The sequence below is a fragment of the Diabrotica undecimpunctata genome, chromosome 3, assembly GCF_040954645.1.
Source record: "Diabrotica undecimpunctata isolate CICGRU chromosome 3, icDiaUnde3, whole genome shotgun sequence".
NCBI lineage: Eukaryota > Metazoa > Arthropoda > Insecta > Coleoptera > Chrysomelidae > Diabrotica > Diabrotica undecimpunctata.
The window spans coordinates 19,209,709-19,233,710 of NC_092805.1; the positions used below are offsets into that span (position 1 = coordinate 19,209,709).

A 24,002-nucleotide genomic window follows, 5' to 3' on the forward strand; every position below is an offset into this window, starting at 1 on the left:
AACCAATCAATACTGCAATCGACCTGCCCTCTACATTCAGTTTCAATCGCGAATAAATGGGTTTTGTATTCTTGTGTACTCTGGTGACGTAACTCAAGCATCCCCACCCCAGTCGGAAGAGGCAACCGTAGTAAGTCTACAAACCGTGGAATGGAACGGACTTTTGACTATCACATTTACAACAGGCTCAGGTTTTACTTATGTAGGCGTTTTGTCTTTTCTGACTTTCTTTTAAGTATTGTGAACGATTTTATTTATTATCACCTTTAATTTTTTCTGTAGAAATTCAATATTTTAATTCTTGTTTTTTTTATTCTGTGAATTATGATATTTGATAGATCATTTGATATTTTATCTATTTTGTCTTCAACTGTCGTATCTCTTTCTTCTATTTGTTTTAGACGTTGCAGGATTTAACCTATTTTGAACTACTCTTAGCGATAAAAGTTTCACCCTAGATCAATCTGTCGCAGAGCCAAGGATCTTGTGTGAGATCTTTTTTATTATTTAATTTTCTGTATTTCTTTTATTATATTCAATGATTCCTTATTTAATTATTATATTTATTGCATGGCATATTTAAATTAAGTTAACTTACTGGCCTATCTTTAAAACATAATATTCCACACAATTGGGAAAGTCAATTGTTTAATTGTGATTTTTGTATAGTCAAAAGATTAAAGCAAGACAGTAGAATATATAGGAAGATCTAATCTCCAACAACAAAAAAATCAATAAAAATTGCCGCCTATGCCGAAGGTATCAGCATTATGTCTCGCAGACCTCAAAAGATGGTAGAAATATATATACAATTAAAAATAGGAGCAAAAAAGACCGGAGTAGAAATAAATATTCTAAAGACGCAAAAGCTACCACACTGAAGAACTAGGGGAAAGAGACGCATAGTTTAATTAGAAGGCGATACTGAAACAGTAGAAAGTTTCACATATCTGGGAGTTGTAATGAGCACAGATGCAACAAAAGAACCATAAATTCTAATAGTAGTAAATGGAAACAAAGCTTATTTTCACTTGCGTATGTATTCACACTTTCCGCTCCAAAGACACACAATGGTGATCGAAAATCAGGGTCTACAAGACTATTATCAGATCAATAGTATGTTATGGATGCGAAACATGGTTAATGACAGAAAATACAAAAAGAAAGCTGGAAATCTTTGAAAGAAAAGTCGAAAGATTGCCGAAAAGAGCCATAGATAGTAAAAAACTAGGAAAAAGGGAACAAGAGCAAAAGGAAAGCCACAAAAAAGGTGGGAGGATGAAATGGCAGTGGATGCGCAAAATTTGCTAGACGTGAAAACTTGGGGAAGATCGGCGCAAGACCAGTAAGGCTTGAGGGGGACAATATCATTCAATCTTCGCTTATCCACTGCTGGACATAGATCTCCCTCATAATTTTCCATCTATTTTGATCTTGTGCCTCTTGCATCCAATTCCTATGACAACGTTTTAGATCGTCAGTCCAACGTGTTGGTGGACGACCTCTGCTTCGGTAGGCATCATCTCTTGGTCTCCATTCCAGTATTCACTTTGTCCATCTATTATCTGTCATTCGAGCCACGTGACCTGCCCAGTTCCATTTCAGTGTTGCTACTCTCTCTACTGGATCAGCCACTCCTGTTCTTTGTCGTAGCTGACCATTTGGGATCTTGTCTCGTAGTGAAACGCCCAACATAGCACGCTCCATCGCCCTTTGACACACACGGATCTTTTAAACTGTTCTCCTTGTCATGGTCAACGTTTCCGCACTGTAAGTTAACACTGGCAAAACACACTGATTAAACGTTTTTCTTTTAAGGCATATTAGTATAACAGACGATTTGAAAATATGGTTCAGCTTGCCGAAGGCTGCTCAAGTCAGTCTTATACGACGGAGAAGCTCAACGGTTTGGTTGAATTCCTATTTCCTATGCGAATCTCGTGACCTAGGTATTTATAGGCCATTACCTGGTCTATGGATCTTGTTCCTACGCATATATCTTCGCTGTCTACAAGATTTGTCATCATCTGGGTTTTAGATATATTTATTTTCAATCTCCCTTCGAGCGAGGAAAGGTAGAGCTGATTTAAAAGTTCTTTGGCCTCATCTATCCTATCAGCTATTAGTACAATATCATCTGCAAACCAAAAGCTTTTCTCTGTTTATGTTTATGCCCTTGTCGGTCAGTTTTGCCCTTGTACATATATATTCCAAAAGCGTAGTGAACAGTTTCGGCGATATGGTCTCCCCCTGGCGTACTCCACGTTGTATCGGGAATTTCTGGGTTTGACGATCACCCACTCTAATACTGGCTGTTGCGTTTTGGTATATGTGTTTAATTATATTTATATACCGATAGTCAATTCGGCATTCTGTCAAGGCTTCCAAGGGGGACACCAAGGCTTAATTTGGGCTGTAGTGCCATTTTAGGGAGGGAGAGGATCTTCTCACTCGGACTTTTTTTTCGAACTTTTACTTCGTCCAAAATAGGTATGTTTTACTGAAAAGTTGCAATTTAGTGCTTAGTTTTTCATTTATTCTATTTAACGCGTGACCATTAGGACTTCTAATTTTTATATTTCATTTTATTTTCGTCTTTTGAAATTTATATATTTTTGATTTCATTTTTGTTCCTATATGTTTGTCTATTTCGTGGCGCCATCAATACTGTTTTTATGCTGTTTATTTTAGATTTATAATCCCAGGACGTTCAATACTGCTTCCAGTATACATAATTTTGTTTATTCCTAATAGGTAGAATCCAAATGAATGATTAATTTTCCTTACATCGTACATAATTACAATAAATTAGTACACGTGCTGTATATACCTCATTATGTAAATCATACACATTTCTTGTTTTCAAGTATTAATATTTTGACGGTCAATGTAAAGCCACTCGGTAACTGGTTAAATGGATATCAATTTATAAATTCCAACAACAATAAATACATGGTTCCCATTAGTATTAGATTACGTTTAAGTTATGTACGCATTTTCATTCATTCATCAGAAAGCCAAGTTCAGCTTAGGCGTTATCTCACCAATTACATACTCATTATTATAGACCAGACAACCGGGTCTTTACTATTTCAAAAACCACTAAAATAGTGTTTGATAATCGTTAAATAATTAAAGTTAAACTATTCATTTTGGAGCTAAGATAAATGGCTTGAAATGGATAGTTGATTAAGTTCCGAAACTGTTTTCGGGTGGCATCTTTAAGTTAAATATTGTTTTTATGGGATTAAACCGCAATCGGTTGTAATGATAATTACATTTTTAAATCTGTTATGTCTCCTTGCCTGTGTAATAAAATAATAACTGTATTGTCCCTTGATAAGGAGATGGAAGATTTTTTTCCATCTAGTTTGATCGCTTCGATCACTACTCCGTCATCGCCAGGAGATTTGTTACTATTCATTTCTAGAAGTGCCGTTTTGATTTCGTATGGAGTTATTTCTGGCATTAATTTTGATTACTGTTTTGTGATTTTGGGCAGGGGTTGATCTTGCCTTTTTCATCGGTGCTTTCATACATTCCGCGACAAAAGAATTCGACAAACTCAAAAATTTTGGTCCTATCAGTAGTAATTTTTACATCTTTGTTTTTTTATGTTCTACAATTTTGTTGCCTATGTTGTTCGTATTTCGCCTCAAAACTTTTAAACTTTTGTTTTCTTGAATTATTCTAGTTATTTCTCTTGTATTGTTTTCTCTTGCGTCTTTTCGAATTGACCGGTGGATATCTTTATTTAATTTCTTCATTTATGTGTAGTTGAAGCCGTATTTTTCCGTCAGCTGCCTTTTTTTACCTATTAGCTATTTGGTATTTTGGCTTAGTTAGTTTTATTTATGGGTCAGAAGGGTCTGCCAGCACTCCCTTTCGGTTTCTTTTAGATCCTTCGTTATGCCATCATTTGTTTGATCTACATCTTCTATTTAATTCTTTATTAAAAAGTATGTTCGCGAATACAAAATCGGCAGTCTGGTCAAGGGAAGGTCTATCTGAATCGTTTGACTGTAATATAGGAGTGAGACAGGGATGTCTTTTAAGTCCATTACTGTTTGCGCTTTTCTTGAATTACCTACATGAAGCATTTGGCGGTTTGAAGATAAATGGTTTGATTATAAGACTTTTATTATATGCAGATGATTTGGTTTTGATGGCAATCAATCCGAAGGTGCTACAGCGGATGATTAATGAACTGGAAAAATACTGCAGGATGTGGAATCTAAAAATAAATTTAGATAAATGCAAAATTATTGTATTCAGGTGGTGTGATCAAGGAATCTTGGAAACTGAATGATCGAGTATTAGAGGTAGTGAATAACTATAATTATTTGGGAATGATACTAACACCCAAGTTGTCGTTTAAAGCTCACCTAAAAAAGCGCCAGAGTTTGGCAAAACTGGCGATTCACACGGCTTGGAATAGTTTAGTGTCTAAGGCTGATATACCCTTTTTGTCTAAAGTAACAGTGTATGAGTCGGTGGTAAGATCAATTTTGACTTATGGGTCTCAAGTATGGGGTCTTTTTGAGTACGATGAGGTGGAAATAATCAGAAGATTATATATAAATATTTTCTTGTACAAGGTATTGTCCTAACTTTATGTTAGATTTGGGAACAGGTATTGCTAGAGTCAGCCTATATACGATGAATTTACATAAAAAATATGTTAAAAGAATAAAAAAAAAATTGGATATTCGACTGATAGGTTGCCAAAATTTCTTTTGAATGAAATGATGAGAGCAAGGTGTGGCTGGTGGAAAGATTGGATGAGCACGGGAGAAAAATTTGGTATTGACGTAAGGTGTGAATGGGAATGGATAGATAGCTAGTATAATATGATAGAAAAAAAGAAGGAGGAGATACAGCGTCAGGCTGAGAATAAGGCACCCGAATCAAATTTTTGTGGGCAGTATAAAGAACTGCGGGAAGAAGGAGTAAACATGCAAATTAAGATGTGGAGTTCTATATTTGAATGATCGACCTGGCAGAAATGAAGAAAGAAATTTAATTTAATTAAGGGAGTTACCGAAGGAAGAAAATTGCGCCCTCTCCAAAACGTTTACAATGTAGACGAAGGCTCAATTGGAAAGCTTTGCCACAACAAACTCTTGCGACACGTCGTAAATTAGCAGCACCTGGGACTAAAATAAACACTGGCTTAGCTTGTGCTAATGCTATTGGTAGCAACTGATTGTTTATGCATGTCATTGGTAAAAGAAACCACGTTGTTTTACACACATTAATATGTCTGCGACGCCTATCATTTACCTTCGCAAAAGAGTGCTTGGATGGATAGTACAATTTTCATGAAATGGTTTATAGAAACTTTTATATCCTCTGTTAAAGCCCATTAATTTTATTAACATATGACAAAAGAGAGAAAACGTTATTGCTTCTTGATAACGCCCCAACTTCTCGATGTTGGAATGAAAAAGACCTGTCCTCAAAAAACTGTTGCAGTTTCGCAAAGATATATAAACATTTGTAATATGAACAGACTTTTTTGTGTTAGTTTTGATTCTCCCCGTAGTATATTTAAACGAGATTTGCGTGTACAAGGGCACAGCAGTTTTAAGGGCTAAACATTCCAAGACGAGCCATCTGCGAGATAAGGGCGAGTTCCATATGCCAGATAAGAATATGTGTTTTTGAAGTTAAGATCAGCGCGTCGAGACACTTTATTGCGGTCAAAATCAGAGTCGAGTTTTATCTCTCAAACCACACACATGTGTGTGCGTTTGGGTTAAGAGTACCTTAAGACACTTTGCATCGGTCCTTTGACCGAGGAAGTCGGTTTGATGCAGAAAAGTTGAAATTAGAAATTGTGTGTTTCCTGTTATTCGTCGGTGAAGACATATTTTTTGCGGTGGCCGGAGTGCCATCTTCTCATTGGGTAAGGAACAATACCATAATTTTGTTGCTGCATATATCAAGTACGTTTACTTGGTATATAGATGTCATATTTGCTTCGAACTTTTATCTGTTGTGCCGCGATCGCGATTGAACTTGATTGAGAACATTTCATTACCTTTATGTAGATTTGTATATTTTTCATATTATAATAATTTCACTATTCTTTTTGTATATATATCACAGTGTTGTGTATTTTATTACCTAATATTAACTCATAATGTGTATTATGAGTATACTTTTGCATTGAGTTTAATAATTTGTTTTTATATGACATATATATTCATATTTTTTATTTTTTGTATATTATTTCTATCTATAACGTGGTATATATACAATCGACAGTTTTGTTTTGTTTATGGTTCTCTTTTTGTGTGTAAGTTTGTACTACATATATTCTTCTTCTTTTAAGTTTATATTCTTCTTTATTTATAATTGTAGGTATATTGGGTTATGTATATTTATGGTTTATTTCACCTCTTTTTAAAATAGAGTTTTATACAGTCCACTTGCTTTCATTTCTTTTATTTTAATATACATACCCAATCTGAAAGGGGGAAACCAGCGAGTTCTAGATTGAACAGAATATCTTCTCTCCCCCTTCAGGATGACCAAAATTGTTATATTGAGGTCATCGTATGTGCAGAACGCAACATAATGGTCCTTCGAGCCGGATTTTCTTCTTCTTTTTCTGTTTTTTTGTTTGTTTAGGGTTCTCTGATAGTAGATACCTTTTTTCCATGTTCTTTTTCATGTGTAGTTGCGGTTTCCTTATGGTAGGAGCCTTGTCGGTTATGATAACTAGTTAATATGTCGTTGTTTACGGTTTCCTTATGGTAGGGACCTTATCAATTATGATAACCATTTTATTTGACTTGCTCACGGGTTCCTTATGGTAGGAGCCTAGTTGGTTGTGATAACTATTTGTTGGGGTATTTCTTTTATCTGAAAAGATACCCAGTCGTCTGCCGAAAGACGATACCTAGTCTGCTGAAAGACTATTTCTTTGTCGAGGTTCTCTTATGCTAGAGACCTTATTGCGGTTATCACAACCATAGTATAGTCGGGTATTTCTTTTATCTGAAAAGTTACCCAGTCTGCCGAAAGACGTTTGACATTTTACGTTGTACAAGGTTTATTTACTGTATACCTTTCTGCGGTTATCATAACTAGATAGTCGGGTATTTCGTTTATCTGAAAAGATACCCAGTCGTCTGCCGAAAGACGATACCTAGTCTGCTGAAAGACTATTTCTTTGTCGAGGTTCTCTTATGCTAGAGACCTTATTGCGGTTATCACAACCATAGTATAGTCGGGTATTTCTTTTATCTGAAAAGTTACCCAGTCTGCCGAAAGACATTTGACTTTTTACATTGTACAAGGTTTATTTACTGTATACCTTTTTGCGGTTATCATAACTATATAGTCGGGTATTTCTTTTATGTAAAAAGATACCTAATCGTCTGCCGAAAGACGATATCTAGTCTGCCGTAAGACTATTTCTGCTTTACAGTCTTGTTCAAGGTGCTCTTCTGACAGAGACCTTCTTTTCGTGGTTGTTATAACCATTTATTGTATATTTCTTTTCTACTAAAAGATACCTAGTCTGCCGAAAGACTATTTCTTTTTTAGATTGCTTTCTCGAGGTTCTCTTCTGACAGAGGCCTTTTTTGCGGTTGTTATACCCATTTACATTACGGTATATCTTTTATACTAAAAGATATCCAGTTGTCTGCAGAAAGACGATTTTGTACTTTACATTAATTTTCAAGGTGCTCTTTTTACAGAGACCTTTTTACGGTTTTTATAACCATTTTACATTTAGACTTCTTTTATACTGAAAGATAACTAGTCTGTCGAAAGACTATTTCTTTTTTATATACTTTATTCAAGGTGCTCTAATGACAGAGGCCTTTTATACCCATTTCTTTCTGATTTTTTCATAGTGCTTTTAGTGGAGTATTTCTTTTGTCTAAGCATATACTCAGTCTGCCGAAAGACATTCGTACTTTTACTTTTTCAGGGTTTTCTTATGCTAGAGACCTTTTTGCGGTTTGTATAACCATTTACATTTGGGTATTTATTTTGTGAAAAAAGATACCCAGTCTGTAGAGACATTTCTTCTTTTGTGTTCGTTAGTGTTTGTGAGGTTGGAAAAAGTATTTTCGGTTATTGCAACCATTTTGTTGTTTAATTTTTCCTGATTGTAGGGACATTAGTAACAGATTGTAATCGTTTTATGTTGGGATATATCTCTTCCTTGATAAGATACCTGGTCTGTGGAGACTGTTCTTTTTTATTTTGTTTGTAGTTGTCTTATTATAGAGGCTTGCTTTCGACCAATACAAGTATCTCTTTGGTTTGTTTCTGTAACAAATCCAGGGATTTACAATTACTTTTACTCGTTCACAATCTTTTGCTTCTTTGTCTTGTCAGTTTTAAATATTAGCTGCTCCATTTTTGTCTAAACAATGGAAACCCTCAAATTCAAGAGACGGTCTGCAAAGAATGCAATTATTCGTCACTGTAATTGGATTGCAGAAAATGTTTCATTGGTCGATATTGATTATCTTTTGAAAGTTCGTCGTGAGTATTTACAGGTTGAGTATGATAAATATGAATGCGCACAGGATGCAATCGAGAACTTATTGGTAGATTCCGCTGAAGATAGCGAGGATCGAAATATTGTAGATGATTTGTTTTGTAAGGCAATGGGACTTATAATATGGGAGCCCGTCCTCTCATCCTTTACGTATTATAAAGTAGGTAGTGCATCCCATTGTTCTTCTAGGTTACATGTGGGGGAAAGACCTCCCACACTTATTTCAGATTTATGCCATCTACTCAATGTAGTTAAATCTTCTCAAAATAATATTTTAAAAGACTCATCTCTTTCACAACCTCAACCTTCTTTCGAGACATCCACGTCTCAAATACCTCGTGTGATGGCGCCTAGTTCGTCAGGTCAGCTATCCTCGACATTAGCTCATGTAGATACTGTCCCTAAGGCGTTACCTACTGGCCTTAGCAGTATTACATATTGCCTTCCACCTGTTACAATGGTAAATGATAGAGAGTCCTACAAGACTCGTGACGCTCATACAAGCACGAGTTCTTTTACGGGGCTATCCTTTAATAATGTACATCTCTCTGGACCTCAGGTCCATTCTAATATTCAATCCTTACCCAAGGATTTTTCTTTGCACGACATCCATGATGGGGTGTCTGATGATGACGCTGCCGATACAGCTTCGCGGGGAGCTAACCCCGATACACTTGCTCGATCGAAATCTTGGCATTGTGAGCCAAAATTCTTATCGTCTCGTGACAGAGACAATTTTAAAGAATCTAATAACTTAGATATTGCGACCATAATTCGGTCAAAAGTTCCTAGAGTTGCGTTACACCCATCTCTAGATTTAGCATTCGGAGTACATATGTTAAAAATGTACTCCTATCTTTCTCGTTTACGCCGAGTAAAGGCATTTGTATTTTGTTTCATCAGAAACGTTCGTAAAAAGCAAGCTGAATTGCTTATCGTTCAAGACTTAAAAAGTCTCTCGTTTCCTCGTATATTGGAATCGTTGCCATCCGGTATTGCCAATCCGGATAATCAGTTGGATATTCCGAATTTATTTCCAGAGGAAATTATTCACCATGCGAAAGTTAGCGGTATGTTGAGGAATGCTACCATTCCTTATGCTCAAAAGCATCATTTTCTTCTTTCTTCGAACAATCTAGTGGTTTTAAAGATGTTCAAAACACACGTACAGTTGGGCCATGTAGGGCCCCAAGGTACGTCCAATTGTAGATATCATTTTGGACTTAGTTGTTGCACATTTTACAATGTTGAGAGTCCCATCCATCATTGTGTTACCTGTTCGAGATTTCTTTTTATTGCCATAGATTATGGGATATACTTTTTGCTTAAAGCTTGCGTAGCTTTATTTGTTCATGTATTTGCGCCACGTTATAAAAATAACGGTTTTAATGTTTGGAGAGTTAAGACATTTTCTTGTAACATTGTACGAATTCTTTAGGTACAAAGAATTCTTAGGAGCCACACCATTTTTGTTTTTGTTCATTTCAAAATTGCATTACTATGTATAAAAAAGCCTTGTTTATTAAATAGTATAATGTTCGTATTTTATCTACTTTATCTATTTATAGTAATTCTGCTTTATTCTAATTGACTAAGTCTACTACTAGCTTATTCACTGCCTTTTTATGAGATGGAGCTGAGTCTCAACCTGAGATATAATTTGCTTATTGTTGTTTAAATTATCATATTTGTCTTTTATGGATAAAGCTTATGGAAGAATATGGTTTCTTCATTTTACATTTTTGTCGTGATTATGTCTGTCCAGGTAGATTGCTAATATCTAGGGACAGTGTTACAATTCATACGACATTGCTTTTACCTTTGCTGCTTATTCGTTTCGAATATTGTAGTGGCCATTCGGGCTACAATTATTCTGTTTGTTTGTCCTTAACTTAGTTGTTGTTGCGGAGAACCATTTCCTTAGGTTTGTTAACCAGGATATTTGTCTTCTTCCATTTCCTTGCTTTTCGAGAACTATTAGAAGGTTATTTGTAGTATTTGTATTGAGTGCCGTCTCTCATCATGTGTCCGAGACTTTCTGATTGTTGCCTTCTAATCATATACATCACTTTTCTTCCTTTCCTCTTTCTTTTTTATACGGTCCCGTTGGTTAACTGGTCCATCCATGATATCCTGAGGATTCGCTTGTATAGCTACATCTCGATGGCTTCAAGTTCATGTATTGTATCCTAGGATAATAGAGGAATGCACTTCCTATAAGAGAGGAAATCCGTTTTATGTATAGTACTGAGAATTGTATAATTGTAGTGATGTATATTTAGTATGTAGTTATGTATTTGTAACCTATTATTGTTTGTTGTATAAGTTTATTGTTGTATGTAGAAGTTATTGTTCTTTGTGCTCTTTTGTTAATGTAATGCTTTGTAGGATTGTAAGTGTGGCGTTCGTTTCGTAACCGAAGAAGTGTTTACGGTTTCAGAATTTGTACAGTGCGTCGGGAGTGCAAAGTACAGTTATGTTTTATTGGCACGTATGCCAACGCGGGGAGAATGTTGCAGTTTCGCAAAGATATATAAACATTTGTAATATGAACAGACTTTTTTGTGTTAGTTTTGATTCTCTCCGTAGTATATTTAAACGAGATTTGCGTGTACAAGGGCACAGCAGTTTTAAGGGCTAAACATTCCAAGACGAGCCATCTGCGAGATAAGGGCGAGTTCCATATGCCAGATAAGAATATGTGTTTTTGAAGTTAAGATCAGCGCGTCGAGACACTTTATTGCGGTCAAAATCAGAGTCGAGTTTTATCTCTCAAACCACACACATGTGTGTGCGTTTGGGTTAAGAGTACCTTAAGACACTTTGCATCGGTCCTTTGACCGAGGAAGTCGGTTTGATGCAGAAAAGTTGAAATTAGAAATTGTGTGTTTCCTGTTATTCGTCGGTGAAGACATATTTTTTGCGGTGGCCGGAGTGCCATCTTCTCATTGGGTAAGGAACAATACCATAATTTTGTTGCTGCATATATCAAGTACGTTTACTTGGTATATAGATGTCATATTTGCTTCGAACTTTTATCTGTTGTGCCGCGATCGCGATTGAACTTGATTGAGAACATTTCATTACCTTTATGTAGATTTGTATATTTTTCATATTATAATAATTTCACTATTCTTTTTGTATATATATCACAGTGTTGTGTATTTTATTACCTAATATTAACTCATAATGTGTATTATGAGTATACTTTTGCATTGAGTTTAATAATTTGTTTTTATATGACATATATATTCATATTTTTTATTTTTTGTATATTATTTCTATCTATAACGTGGTATATATACAATCGACAGTTTTGTTTTGTTTATGGTTCTCTTTTTGTGTGTAAGTTTGTACTACATATATTCTTCTTCTTTTAAGTTTATATTCTTCTTTATTTATAATTGTAGGTATATTGGGTTATGTATATTTATGGTTTATTTCACCTCTTTTTAAAATAGAGTTTTATACAGTCCACTTGCTTTCATTTCTTTTATTTTAATATACATACCCAATCTGAAAGGGGGAAACCAGCGAGTTCTAGATTGAACAGAATATCTTCTCTCCCCCTTCAGGATGACCAAAATTGTTATATTGAGGTCATCGTATGTGCAGAACGCAACAAAAACTATGTGACCTAGCCGCTCGTAAACGGGTAGACTTGCTTCGGCAGACCAGAAATTAAGATTTTTTACATTTTTTTAAGGGTTAGTAATTAAAAAAAATTTCAAATTTCGTCAATACTTTACCTAGAATATCTTGTTGCAAAGACTGCATTTTTTTGTTTGATTCCTGTTTGTCATTCAATATATAAATACATATGTAGGTATATAATATGACTTTTATTCACACGTAAATAAATATGTAACTCTATCAATACAGTTTGATTATTCGAAGATACATTTTCCGAACACCCATGTCACCCAATTGGTTCGGATAATCGACGCTCTACTGTATGTGCTTTTTAAACATAAATTTAAATGGACAGGAGGGTGGCTCACGCATGCCTAGTATAGTCCAAACGCTGTATTTAAACTACACCATGTATTTGTAATTGTAATGTAATTTTTTAAAACAAGGGCAAAATAATTTTATTCCATGACTGGTTCCCACAATATATTTGCATGACTATAGTTATTTCAGATGTTTCAACAATTGTTTAAGGTTTGTGCTGAAACTATATATAAAACTATATAAAGGGACACCAAAAGAAAGCCTAAAATATTAGGGAAATACAAGTAATACCGAAAAGAGGAAGGGTAATAATATTTTATAAAATCTGTAAGAATATAGTACAGAGAAACCCATACCTTTAAAAAAGTCTTTACAAAAAGAACATTATAAAATACACAATCAATTGTGGAAGGCATTGAAAAATTATTTATCCTTATACTAAATTATTTCTTTATATTTGTTTCAGAACAAGCAATACAATTAAAATATTTTTTAGATTTGACTTCCCAATTTTCATAAAAATCCATAAATAGTATTAAAACTATTCAAAATCCCTGGTCTAACGAATTAATAACTCTTTTTAACCTTTATGTAACAAGTTGAGGTCAGTTTTACTGCAAGTACCGTTTTATATAATCTGTTGTGGTTGCTGCAAATGTCTAGTGCATACTACTACATCGTTTCCGTGTTTATATAACTTTCTTTGCAAGGACGTTCGTTGACTTTCGTTACAAGGTCTTGAGTATGGTATTTGATTCACGGACATTGCACAGAGAATATTAGTAGGTTATGAGTTCAAAAATGGATGATATCTGAAGATGTTTTTTAACAATTACTAGTTTTTATTAATAGAGAAAATTATTGAAAAAATAATAAATCTGTACTTAATATTTTTACATGTATTAAAAAAAGTTTTCCCTTTAACAGGCGAGTGAGGTCTGTGGATCTTAAGGAATAGCAAAGTCTTTGTAACTTAAAAAATAAAAACAAATAAAGATAATAATGAGTATACGATCACGATATCCCATGTATCTTTTGAAAACGCACAAAAGCATTTTTCTTTTTTAAGTGCAGTCTCATAACGGAGATTAAATATCATCCTCAATGTTTTTATTTTATTCACCACTGCTCTATTTAAATAGTTTCATTGGCTAATTTCATTGTAACGACCACCTTAAATTTTTCAGCCATGAAGGTCATCTTCTTCCAATACCCCTTCTTTATCCCAAGCATATACAATGTTGACTAAGTGTCAAGAGACTGAATAGATCACGAATGTAAAGTCCTGTGGTCATAGATTACTTACATCACCTTAAGTGTTGTTACGAAAGATTTTTGTTCTACAATAGAAGACAAGAGTAAGGGGACCTATTTGATACCTAACTGACTTTCGCAAATTGGCAAAAAATCGTCAATTTGGAGATGTTATAGACTCGATGATTAGAGATAGACTAGTTTTAAGAACATCAGTAAATATCTACAAAAAATATTGCAGAATCTTGAGCTAACCTTGCAAAAGGCAATAAACATGTGTAGAGCATATGGAATTTCAAAAATACAGTTTAATGAAGTTTTGTCAAGTCAAGCACTTAATATTTATTTTGTAAAAGAGGAAATAATAATCAAACAACAAGAGAAGCAACTTCGAATAGCAACTTGAATATTAGAAAAAGCAGAAGATGGGAACAGGAGAAAAACTCAAGAAAAAATAGTCAGTGCGGGTAATGGGGTCGCGCTCATCAGTTCTGAATGTGTCCAGTATTCGATAAAAGGTGCCATAAGTGTTCGTATTACAACCATTTCGAAAAAAAAAAAAAAAATGTAACAACAGGATCGTAAGAGAGTTTTAGGAGATTCAAGAAGTAGATGTGGACAGTCAAAATGAAGAATTTATGATGACATCAATTGAGGTAAAAGAATAAAAGGAAATATGGAATGGTTTAAAAGGTTAGTAATTGAAGAATATGGAATAAACTTTAAAGTAGATGTAGGTTCACAGGTAAACAGTGTATCGATTTACTTCTGGAATCAAATCAATAAAAATGATGAGATAAATCAGTGCAAATTGATATTAGAAGCTTAAGGGAGATTTAACATAGAACCTCTTGGTATCATTACACTAAAACATTTGATTATTAAAGGAAAAATATTTCAACTAGAATTTGTTGTGGTTAAAGATAACCTTATGACAATTTTAGTAGGTTTAAAATCATGTTTAGATTTAGATTTAATACAAAGAGTAGATACCGTAGACTTAAATATAACAAAAGATTACTTTATTAAACATTATAACAAAATATTGATGTATTCACTGGATTAGGTAAATGTCCTCAAAAATGTAAACTAACACTTAAACAGAATTTTGTTACCGTAGCTAAACCACCGCAAAGGGTCCCTTTAGCTATACAGGGTCGTACGGAGTGTTGAGCAATTTAGTTATAGTTGAAAAACCTGATAAAACGTTAAGAATATGTTTGAATTCTGAGATTTAAACTAAGCGCTTTAAAAGGAATATTGTTTAATGCAATAATATAAAATACAAATGTTATTTTTTTATTTTAGACTTTAAAGAGGGATTTCAGTAAGTTTGTGCATTGGGAACTCCCTTTGGAATTTGGAATTTGGAAATTTGATAGACTTCTATTCGAACTAAATATTGCTCTTGAATTTTTAAAGAATTAACTTAAAGAACTTTGGTAATATTGATGGATATTTAATCTATTTTGATGACCTTTTAATATTTGCAGATAGTTTTAAAGAATAAGATAGAATTTTTAATAAAGTATTAGAATGTGCTATAAATATTGAAGTAAAATTTAATACGAATGAGATATAATATAGAATCTCCGAAGTAAGATATTTCATGATTAAATGACTTAGATAAAATTAAAGCTATTATAAATTTGAAAGAACCCAATAATAAAAAGAGTATGATCAATTACCATCGCATTATACTAAACTATTACTAAATGCAATCGTATTTATAAATAGGGACGAAGGGTCTTATACTCACAATCAGTAATTGGTTTTTATTAAAATAAAGAATGGGCGATCTTGAGGCGATCAGCATATTTTTGGAGCATAACCCATGCGTTTAAGCTACTTGAACTAAACCACTGTAGATAACCTCAGCTGTTTGTTGGAAAAGCTATAGATCTAAGATAAGAAAGATAAGGGACCTAAGCCACATAAAACGGGCTCTGTAAAATGGTCTTAAGCCACCGGCGAAGTTTTACGACTATTGGGCAATATATGTCGCCACCAAGCTATATCGACTTTGCTGCCGATTTGCAAAATCATGGAAAATTTTTAAGCAAGAACGTCATAAGCCACAATAAAATCAACATGGCGACACGTGATCAACGAGTATTGAATGAAAAACAATTATTTTATAAGGAAAAAACAGTAGGTCAGGTTCGGATTTTAACTCTGACAATTCTGTAAATGATCGAGAATATTCTCCTCATACAAGGGCCAGTGAAAGGGATCAATCTTCTCAGAAAAAGGTAAGTAAACATTTTAGTGGCTTGATACCTTCTTGTTGTAGGATATGTGGCTTGCGTCTTAATAAGTTATAATAACATTAAATTGACTTTTTTAGTAAAACTTAGCCATAAATAACATATTTTTAATTTATTTATTGATAAAGAACCATTAAAACTTATATTCTATTTAAATTCATTTGTAAAGAACACGTTCTAAGACCAAAAAAGTATTTTATTTAGTAGGTGGCTTAGTCCCTTCTTGACTAAAGTATTATTGTTTTTATTGTTTTTAGAGGAGTCGACAATACAACATTGCAACTGCAGATATTAATCAAAGTCAAGTAGAAGGCAACAGAGGTTCAATAATTATTTTGACCCACCAAGCCGATGGAGAAAAGTTAACATTGAAGACAGAAAGAAAGCAAAAGCGAAAAAACGTCGAAACTTGGGACACGACTATATAAATTTGAGAGGTGCAGTAAAAGAAGCAAAGAAGATTGGAGATCCGTGTAAATGCAAAAAACAGTGTAGAGAACTGCTCCAGGGTACCGAATTATCTATATTTAATAACTTTTGGGATTTAGAGACATATGAAAAGCAGAACACATATTTAATTTCCAAAATAAAGGTTATAAAGAAAAATAGAAGCTACAAGAGAAAAACAAAAAGACAAGAGTCTTTCGATAATAAAGAAAGACATAGCGGAAGTAGATTCTCCTAGACTACAACGTATGAAGGGAAAACTATTAAAATATGAGTTAACTGTAGAATATAAGCCAGGCAAGGAAAGCTAATAGCTAATTTAATGTTTCGAAATTTTTTTAAGGAAAATGTAACAATAAACAGGATAAAAAACTTCAAATGATAAGAGATTTTTGTCAAAAAGTGTGGCCGTCATGCGCTTCGAGGGTACTTTTCGCAGTAAAACAATATTTTAATATTAAGCATGACGTTGACACATTAAATGATTTGACATTTTATAGGGACAGTGTTATAGTTCCGGATTCTTTGCGACATAGATATTAAAGTTGCTTAATGAAACACACTTTGTGGTTAAAAAGACACAGCAAAGAGTGAGACAGTTGCTGTTGTGGCCAAATACGAATAAGGACATAGTGGTTTTGGTTGTAAATTTTGTTGATTGTGAGAGGTATTAAAAAAATAATGTTAAAGAGCCGTTTATACTAAGAGAAATTTCAGAAATGCCATCTCAAATGCTAGAGAATAATATTTCTGAATTTAGAGGAGCATCTTATTTAATCGTAATGGATTATCTCACAAAGTGGATTGGAATTATTCAATTGCCATCCAAAACATACCAGTCAATAATAAATTCATTCATTTAAGACTATGTTTGCCACATACGGGATTCCTTTGGAAGTTGTATCCGATAATATGCCTTTTAGCTCTAGGGAATATCGAGAGTACTTTTAGGAATGGAATTTTAAATTTGTGACATCTAGCCCTAGAGATCTTCGAGCAAATGGGCAGACGGAACGAGCTGTTCAGATAGCTAAAAATATTCTCAGAAAGTATGACGATCTTCAGTTAGCCTTAGCATATAGAAACACCTAAAATACACAGCTGTTAGGATCAGATAAGTCCCCAGCACAACTCTTGAATAGTCATAGACTTAGAGGCAAGCTTTCAGTTTTACATGATAAATATATACCAGAAGAATTAGACCTAAAAAGGGAAAAGAATAAATTGGATAATAACAAAAAATTATACAAGCACTTCTATGATAGAAACACAGCGATAAAAGAAGAAATAGGTGAAGGGGATAACGTGATTATCAGGAAAGATGGGCATGGGAACCTGCAGACAATGTTTACAAGAGCCAAGGTCATATGTTGTTGAGAAATAAAATCGGACATTGGTAAGAACAAATAGCTATCACTTAAGACCATCTAGTAATATGCCCAAATATCATATTAACCTAGAAGATGAAGTAAGAGTGAAATACCGAATCAGTTTCCTAGCAGAAGTAAAAAATTAATTAAACCTCCATCTCTATATATTGATTTCGAGATTTACTAATTTTGCAACCAGTTAGTATTAATATTAGTCTTTATTTTACAATAATTTTATTCTTGGTTCATTGTAGTAATTTCTTTGTTTTATTGGAAGGGAAAGATGTTATGGGACTGAATAGCTCATAAATCTAAAGTCCTGTGACCATATATCACTTGCATCATTTTAAGTGTTGTTGGTTGGAATACGATGACAAAGGACAGGTGGCGCGAATTGAGACAAAGAGGTTATTATTAAAGTAATCAATAAAGTAATACAATAATGGATATTAAACATTATTATAATAAATCTTATAGTTTTTTGCATTAAGGCATGTTAATTCTCGACGGGTATTTGGTATGGACCCATTGTATTTACAACTTTTGTATGTTTGTTTTATACTGATTTCAAAGGACTTTTTATGCGACTATCCCTCAAAACTGTCTTATCTACTAAACCTCAAAACTACGTACACCATTTATTAAATTACAGCTACCAAAACATTAATTTAAACTGCAGAAAACAGTTACTGTATTCTTTGTTGGGAACTATATTTAACCATAAACAATATTTCACTGACAAAATATTCCACATAAAATACTCCTAGTCAAATATTATGCCAGACATTTCATAATTATGAAAAAGTGAAGTCATGTAAATGTAATGTATATTTAGTCGTCAACAGCAATAGTATAATTAAAACACAACTTTCTTTCTTTCTTTTAACAGTTCAATTGTTTGTAATATGTACTTCAAGCAATGATTACTGCTTGTATGTATTGATATGTCAATGATCCTACTTATTAGACATAGACACGTTAGTCTTTTAAAAAAATTAAAATAAATTAAACATATATACAAATGTTTGAGTTCGTGCGTAGATCAAAACAATGACTAGAGTCGTCAAATAAGAGTACGAATTGAAATACCAAGACAATCATTTATGGAAATAGAAAAAAGCTTTGTAAATAACAATAATAATAACTAAGGGAGAATTCAAAGAATTATTAAGGTCAAAAATTTTCGGTTCCATCAGAATTGTATCACATCAAACGATGGGGAGTGTATGAGACTAACAAAATGAACGAGCCCACGTTGCTTAGAGTCAGAAGAGATGTGGGGGTGGTTCTTTAGACATTCCCACTAGTATACAAACTGATATACAATTACGTTGAAAGAAAAGAAAAGAATACAAAATAATAGCTACTAGAGGTAAACCAGAAATATTAAATAGATAAAACAAAGAAACAATTAATAAACAAATTACCAAAAGGGCGCCACCTTATTCTTTCTTTATAGCTTAAATGAACAAACTAATTTGTGTTGATACATTTATTAAAGTATTTACCTCTGACCTACATGTACGAAGATAACTAAATTGAATTTTTAAATTATTCTCTACTTACCGGCTACCAAGAATAATTTTCACATATTCTTTTAAAATAATTTAAGAAAATATTAAAATTTTCTAAATGTATAGCACGTGACTTACATTTGGAAATTACCATTTTACTGATGATTCAAATTTAGCATCTGTTATTATTTTAAAATAGTAAAAACGATAGAGCATAAAATTAATTAAAAAATATCATTTAATTTTGAAATTCTAGTCTTATTGTTGCTGTAATAATATTAATCATCATCAAAGTGGCTCGACAATCCGTTGTGGATCTTGGCCTACTCACAAAGAAGTCGCCATTCCTGTCGATTCCTGGCAAACTTCCCTACTTCCCTACTTCCCTACTAATCTTCTGACCACTAGAATCAGTAGGTTTCGTCCACATCATCAATCCATATCTTTGGTAGTCATCCTCTACTTCTTGTGCGCTCTGGTTTTAAAAATGTTAATCTCTTCGTGTATTCGTGATCTGACATCCTAGCAATGTGTCCAGCCCATCTAAGTCTCTACACTTTAACGAATTTCACAATATCTGGATCGGTGTATAAGTGATATAGTTCAAAGTTGTATCTTCGACGCCATAGACCATTTTCATTTACACCCCAAAACTCTTTCTAAGAATTTTTGTCTCAAAAATACCAACAAGTCTTTCATCATTTTGAGATAAGGTCCACATTTCAGCCCCATATATCAAAACCGATCTTATTAAGGTCTTGTATATATTGTGATTTACTGCACGTTTTATATTTAATTTTTTAAATGTTTCTGGAGACCGTGACCAGTTTTGTTTGCAATTGCCATGCGTCTTTTTATTTCGTCGCTTGTCGTGTTTGTTGCGTTTACTAGGGGTTTGTAAAAACCCACATATATTTGGTTTTTTCTTCGTTTACAAGTCCTAATTCACTTGCCGCGTCCGCAAGCCTTGTAAAACACTGCACCATTCTTTCATACTTCTGCCCACTATATCGTCAGCGAATGCGAGAATTTGCGTCGATCTATTAAAAATAGTTCCATTTGTTCTAATATTTAATTATCTGATTTCCTTTTTCAAGGCAATATTATATATAACTGACGTAACTGACTTAGGTGGGATCCCAAAGTCTATCATTGGGATAGGCTGTTTACGTAGGCTGCTTTGAAGTTAACGAAGAGATGGTGTGTATCTATGTATGTTATATTCTAGTGACTTTTTTAGAATCTGCCTATGTGCTTGAATTTTATGTGTATTTGACTTTCAAGCAGTAAATCCACATTGATATTGACCAACAATATCCTTTGTAAAATGTTTAAGACTTTTAAACAATATATTGCCGAAGATTTTATACGCAGATGCTAACAGAGTAATGCCTCTATAGTTCTTACATTCCAGTTGATCAACTTTTTTATACAACGGACATATTATTTTGCCATATAACTACCATTAGTTTATGGATTGCTGCAAAAAGTTGATCACCACCTTTTTTATACATTTCCGAACAGATTTCATCGCGTTCCTGGGGCTTTATTGTCTTTGAGTTTTAGGATGGCGTTTGACACTTCTTCTCTTGTTGGGTCTTCACTGTGTAGTTGACGTAGATTTTGTGGATTCTCCTGATAACTCCTTCAATATCTTTGATATTTAGATGTTGGCTGAAATATTGTGTCCATCTGTTAAGAACTGAGTTTTTATCATGTAGAATATCACCGTTAGTGTCTTTACAAATTTTTAATCGTGGTTTAAATTCTCGATGGCTATTATCCAAAGGATTTGTAGTATTTCCTCGTTTCATTTTTTCGAATAAACTTCTGTATCTCATTGAGAGTATTCTGTTCATAAAATATTACCTCTTTTTACGTTCTCTCTTCCGACTTTGGCATTTAAGTCTCCTGCTATTATTTTGATGTCATTTTTTGGGCACTCTGGGTACTGCTGGAATAATATTAAACGAATTAAATAGGAAACGATGTTACTTATCGATACAATTCCACGGGAAGAGATAATATATTAGTACATCGGAAAAGAACTCAAAAAATACTTTTATTGCATCTGGGTATCCATCAAAATAAATAACCTGGCGTCTACCTGACGTAACGTCCACCAGAAGGAATTTTAACAAAGAGAAGTCAAGCAGTTAATTATTTAAAAATGTTTGTTTTTCCTTCTGTAAAGATATAAAAAAAGGGAACGTTAGTGTCTCATTTATACTAAAAATTGGTTGAAAACTATAGAGAAATTTCAAAATCTTACTTGATGGACTTTTTCACAAAGAGCACAACGTATTAATTCACACTACGTATCGAAATGGAACGAGCCACGCTTGTTGAAAACCTTTACCCGCTTTCTTGCCGCAATTACGATGCAGTTTTACCAGTCTGATCATTTTGACCAATTAAGAAAGGAAGTTTTAAAAACAACCATAAGTGTTTATTGCCCTGTATGAGATTCCAAGAGGAAGCGTTTTACTTAAGGTAATTTGAAGATGTTAACTTAAATGTTTTCTTTGTAGATTTGTAATGCGTACATTGAAACCTTATATAGGGTCGCATAAAAGTTACTGCTTTCTGAATTAAATTAGTTTTTCAATCTTTACAGACTATTATTATATTTAAGTCTTGATTACATCTTTTAGGTAGCCACACATTAAAGAGGTTTAAACACATTTGTTTTACATATCTAAATTTAAATTAGATTAAAAAGTAGTAATGACATACTGTCGATGATTAACGAATTAACTAAAAAGGGGATACCTTTTTCCCTTAGTTGAAAATAGTGGCACTACATATGTTTAACCAGTATGACAAACGGAAGCCAACTTTAGCTTTTTAAAGTAAAAAAGTAAATATCACGTACCTCATATAACATGAAAACACTGTACAGCACTTGTGCTCCATTATATAATATTAGAACCTCTTTGAGCTTAAACGGTTTTCGATTTTCCATAAATGTTGGCCCCAAAAAGAGGATCACATACAAATATCCTAAGATCATGGTTATAGTGGGAAAGATGCTCTGAACCAATGGCCAGTCTGTTGTTCTGGGATCTGAAAAAGACAAGGTATGCAATGAAAACTTAACACTTTCATAATTCCTATTTTTGATAGAAATAAGTTTTGATTTGTATCTACGATACATCATAAAATGTACTGTATATTGTTACGGTAAATGTGATGAATCGGTGATTGTGCATAATTTACGGTTATCTATCTATACAAAACGCTAGGACGATAAGTCGCACTGTTCGTCCGATAGGGCAACTACGCCATCTAGGAAAGAAACCTGAACTACCAACATCTGACATTTCAATTATATTTTGTTCTTGAAATAAAATTAAATAAGATTAAATAAAATCATATAAAATTAAATGAAATAAAACAAAATTAAATAAAATTAAATAAATTAAAACAAAATAAAATAAAATTAAATAAAATTATATAAAATTACGTAAAATAAAAAAAAAGTAAATATACTTAAATAAAATTAAGTAAGAGCTATAGGTACCTGTAAAATAGCTGCTATACCGTTTCCACGTCATTTCCCATGTAATATCCCATAAGAAAATGCTAAGGTTCATTGTGCTCAGTTTTTAAGCGTTTTGTGGTGGATAGAATAGTTTGACGGATCGTGACGTATGATACATCATTGAAACGGAGAGGGGTTAGCGAATATGTTGAGAAAGAAAACCAGAAGGATATAACGAATACGGATCTTCCTCATGTTTCCAACCCCGTCTATCGTGCTCCGCTCTTATCCAGTTTTTATTGAGTCTTCTTAAATCGTCAGTCAATCTTGTAGTTGGTCGACCGACGCTTCTCTTGCCTTCCCTTGGCCTCCATTCCAATAACCTCTTTGTCCATCGCCCATCTGTCATTCTTTCTATGTGTCCTGCCCATCTCCATTTTAGTCTGGCTATTTTCTCGATGATGGCAGTCACTCCGGTTCTTCTCCTGATGTCTTCGTTGGTTATTCTGTCTCGCAGAGTTATTCCTTACATCGACCGCTCCATTCTTCTCTGCGTGACTCTCAGTTTGGTAGCTGCTGCTTTTGTTAAGGTAAGTGTTTCTGCTCCGTACGTCAAGACTGGGAGGACGCACTGATCAAATACCTTTCTCTTTAGGCATGTAGGCAGCTCACTTTTAAAAGTTTCTCTCAGTTTTCCAAATGCTGCCCACCCAAGGCCGATTCTTCTCTTCAGTTCATGAGTCTGGTTATCCCTGCCAATCATAATTTCATGTCCCAGGTATTTATATCTATCTACGAGTTCAATTTCTTTCCCACCAATACAACAGTTGGGTACTCCATTATTAATGAACGTATAGTTACGCACGAGACGTCATAGGGTACTATGGATAAAAATAGTTTAACTAAAAGACAAATTTTGATTAATTGACTTAAAGAAGGCCTCTGGCTGAGTACAAATAAACAAGTTATCAAATCCTAACATGCGACATAGTAAATAAAAGGTGATGATATAACGAAAATATTCAGATAGAAAAAACAAACAAGGTGACTACTAAAGGGGTACTACACAATATCTTCATTATTAATAAATGCCTAGCAGCATGCGAGATATCATAGGGCACTATGTATAAAAATATATTTACCATAAGACAAATTTTGATTTATTGCCTTAAAGAAGGTGTTAGG

The 24,002-nt window shown here is 33.6% G+C and overlaps 1 protein-coding gene across 2 annotated transcripts in view; it reads right to left on the reverse strand.

The window, feature by feature from the left end:
• Positions 1–24,002, reverse strand: part of LOC140436516 (very long chain fatty acid elongase AAEL008004) — a 134,723-nt gene that overhangs the window by 45,958 nt on the left and 64,763 nt on the right. For both annotated transcript variants that reach the window (XM_072525401.1, XM_072525400.1), the window contains exon 3: positions 22,209–22,399. In XM_072525401.1, coding sequence (XP_072381502.1) covers positions 22,209–22,399 — 191 coding nt within the window. The remainder of the gene's footprint in view (positions 1–22,208; positions 22,400–24,002) is intronic.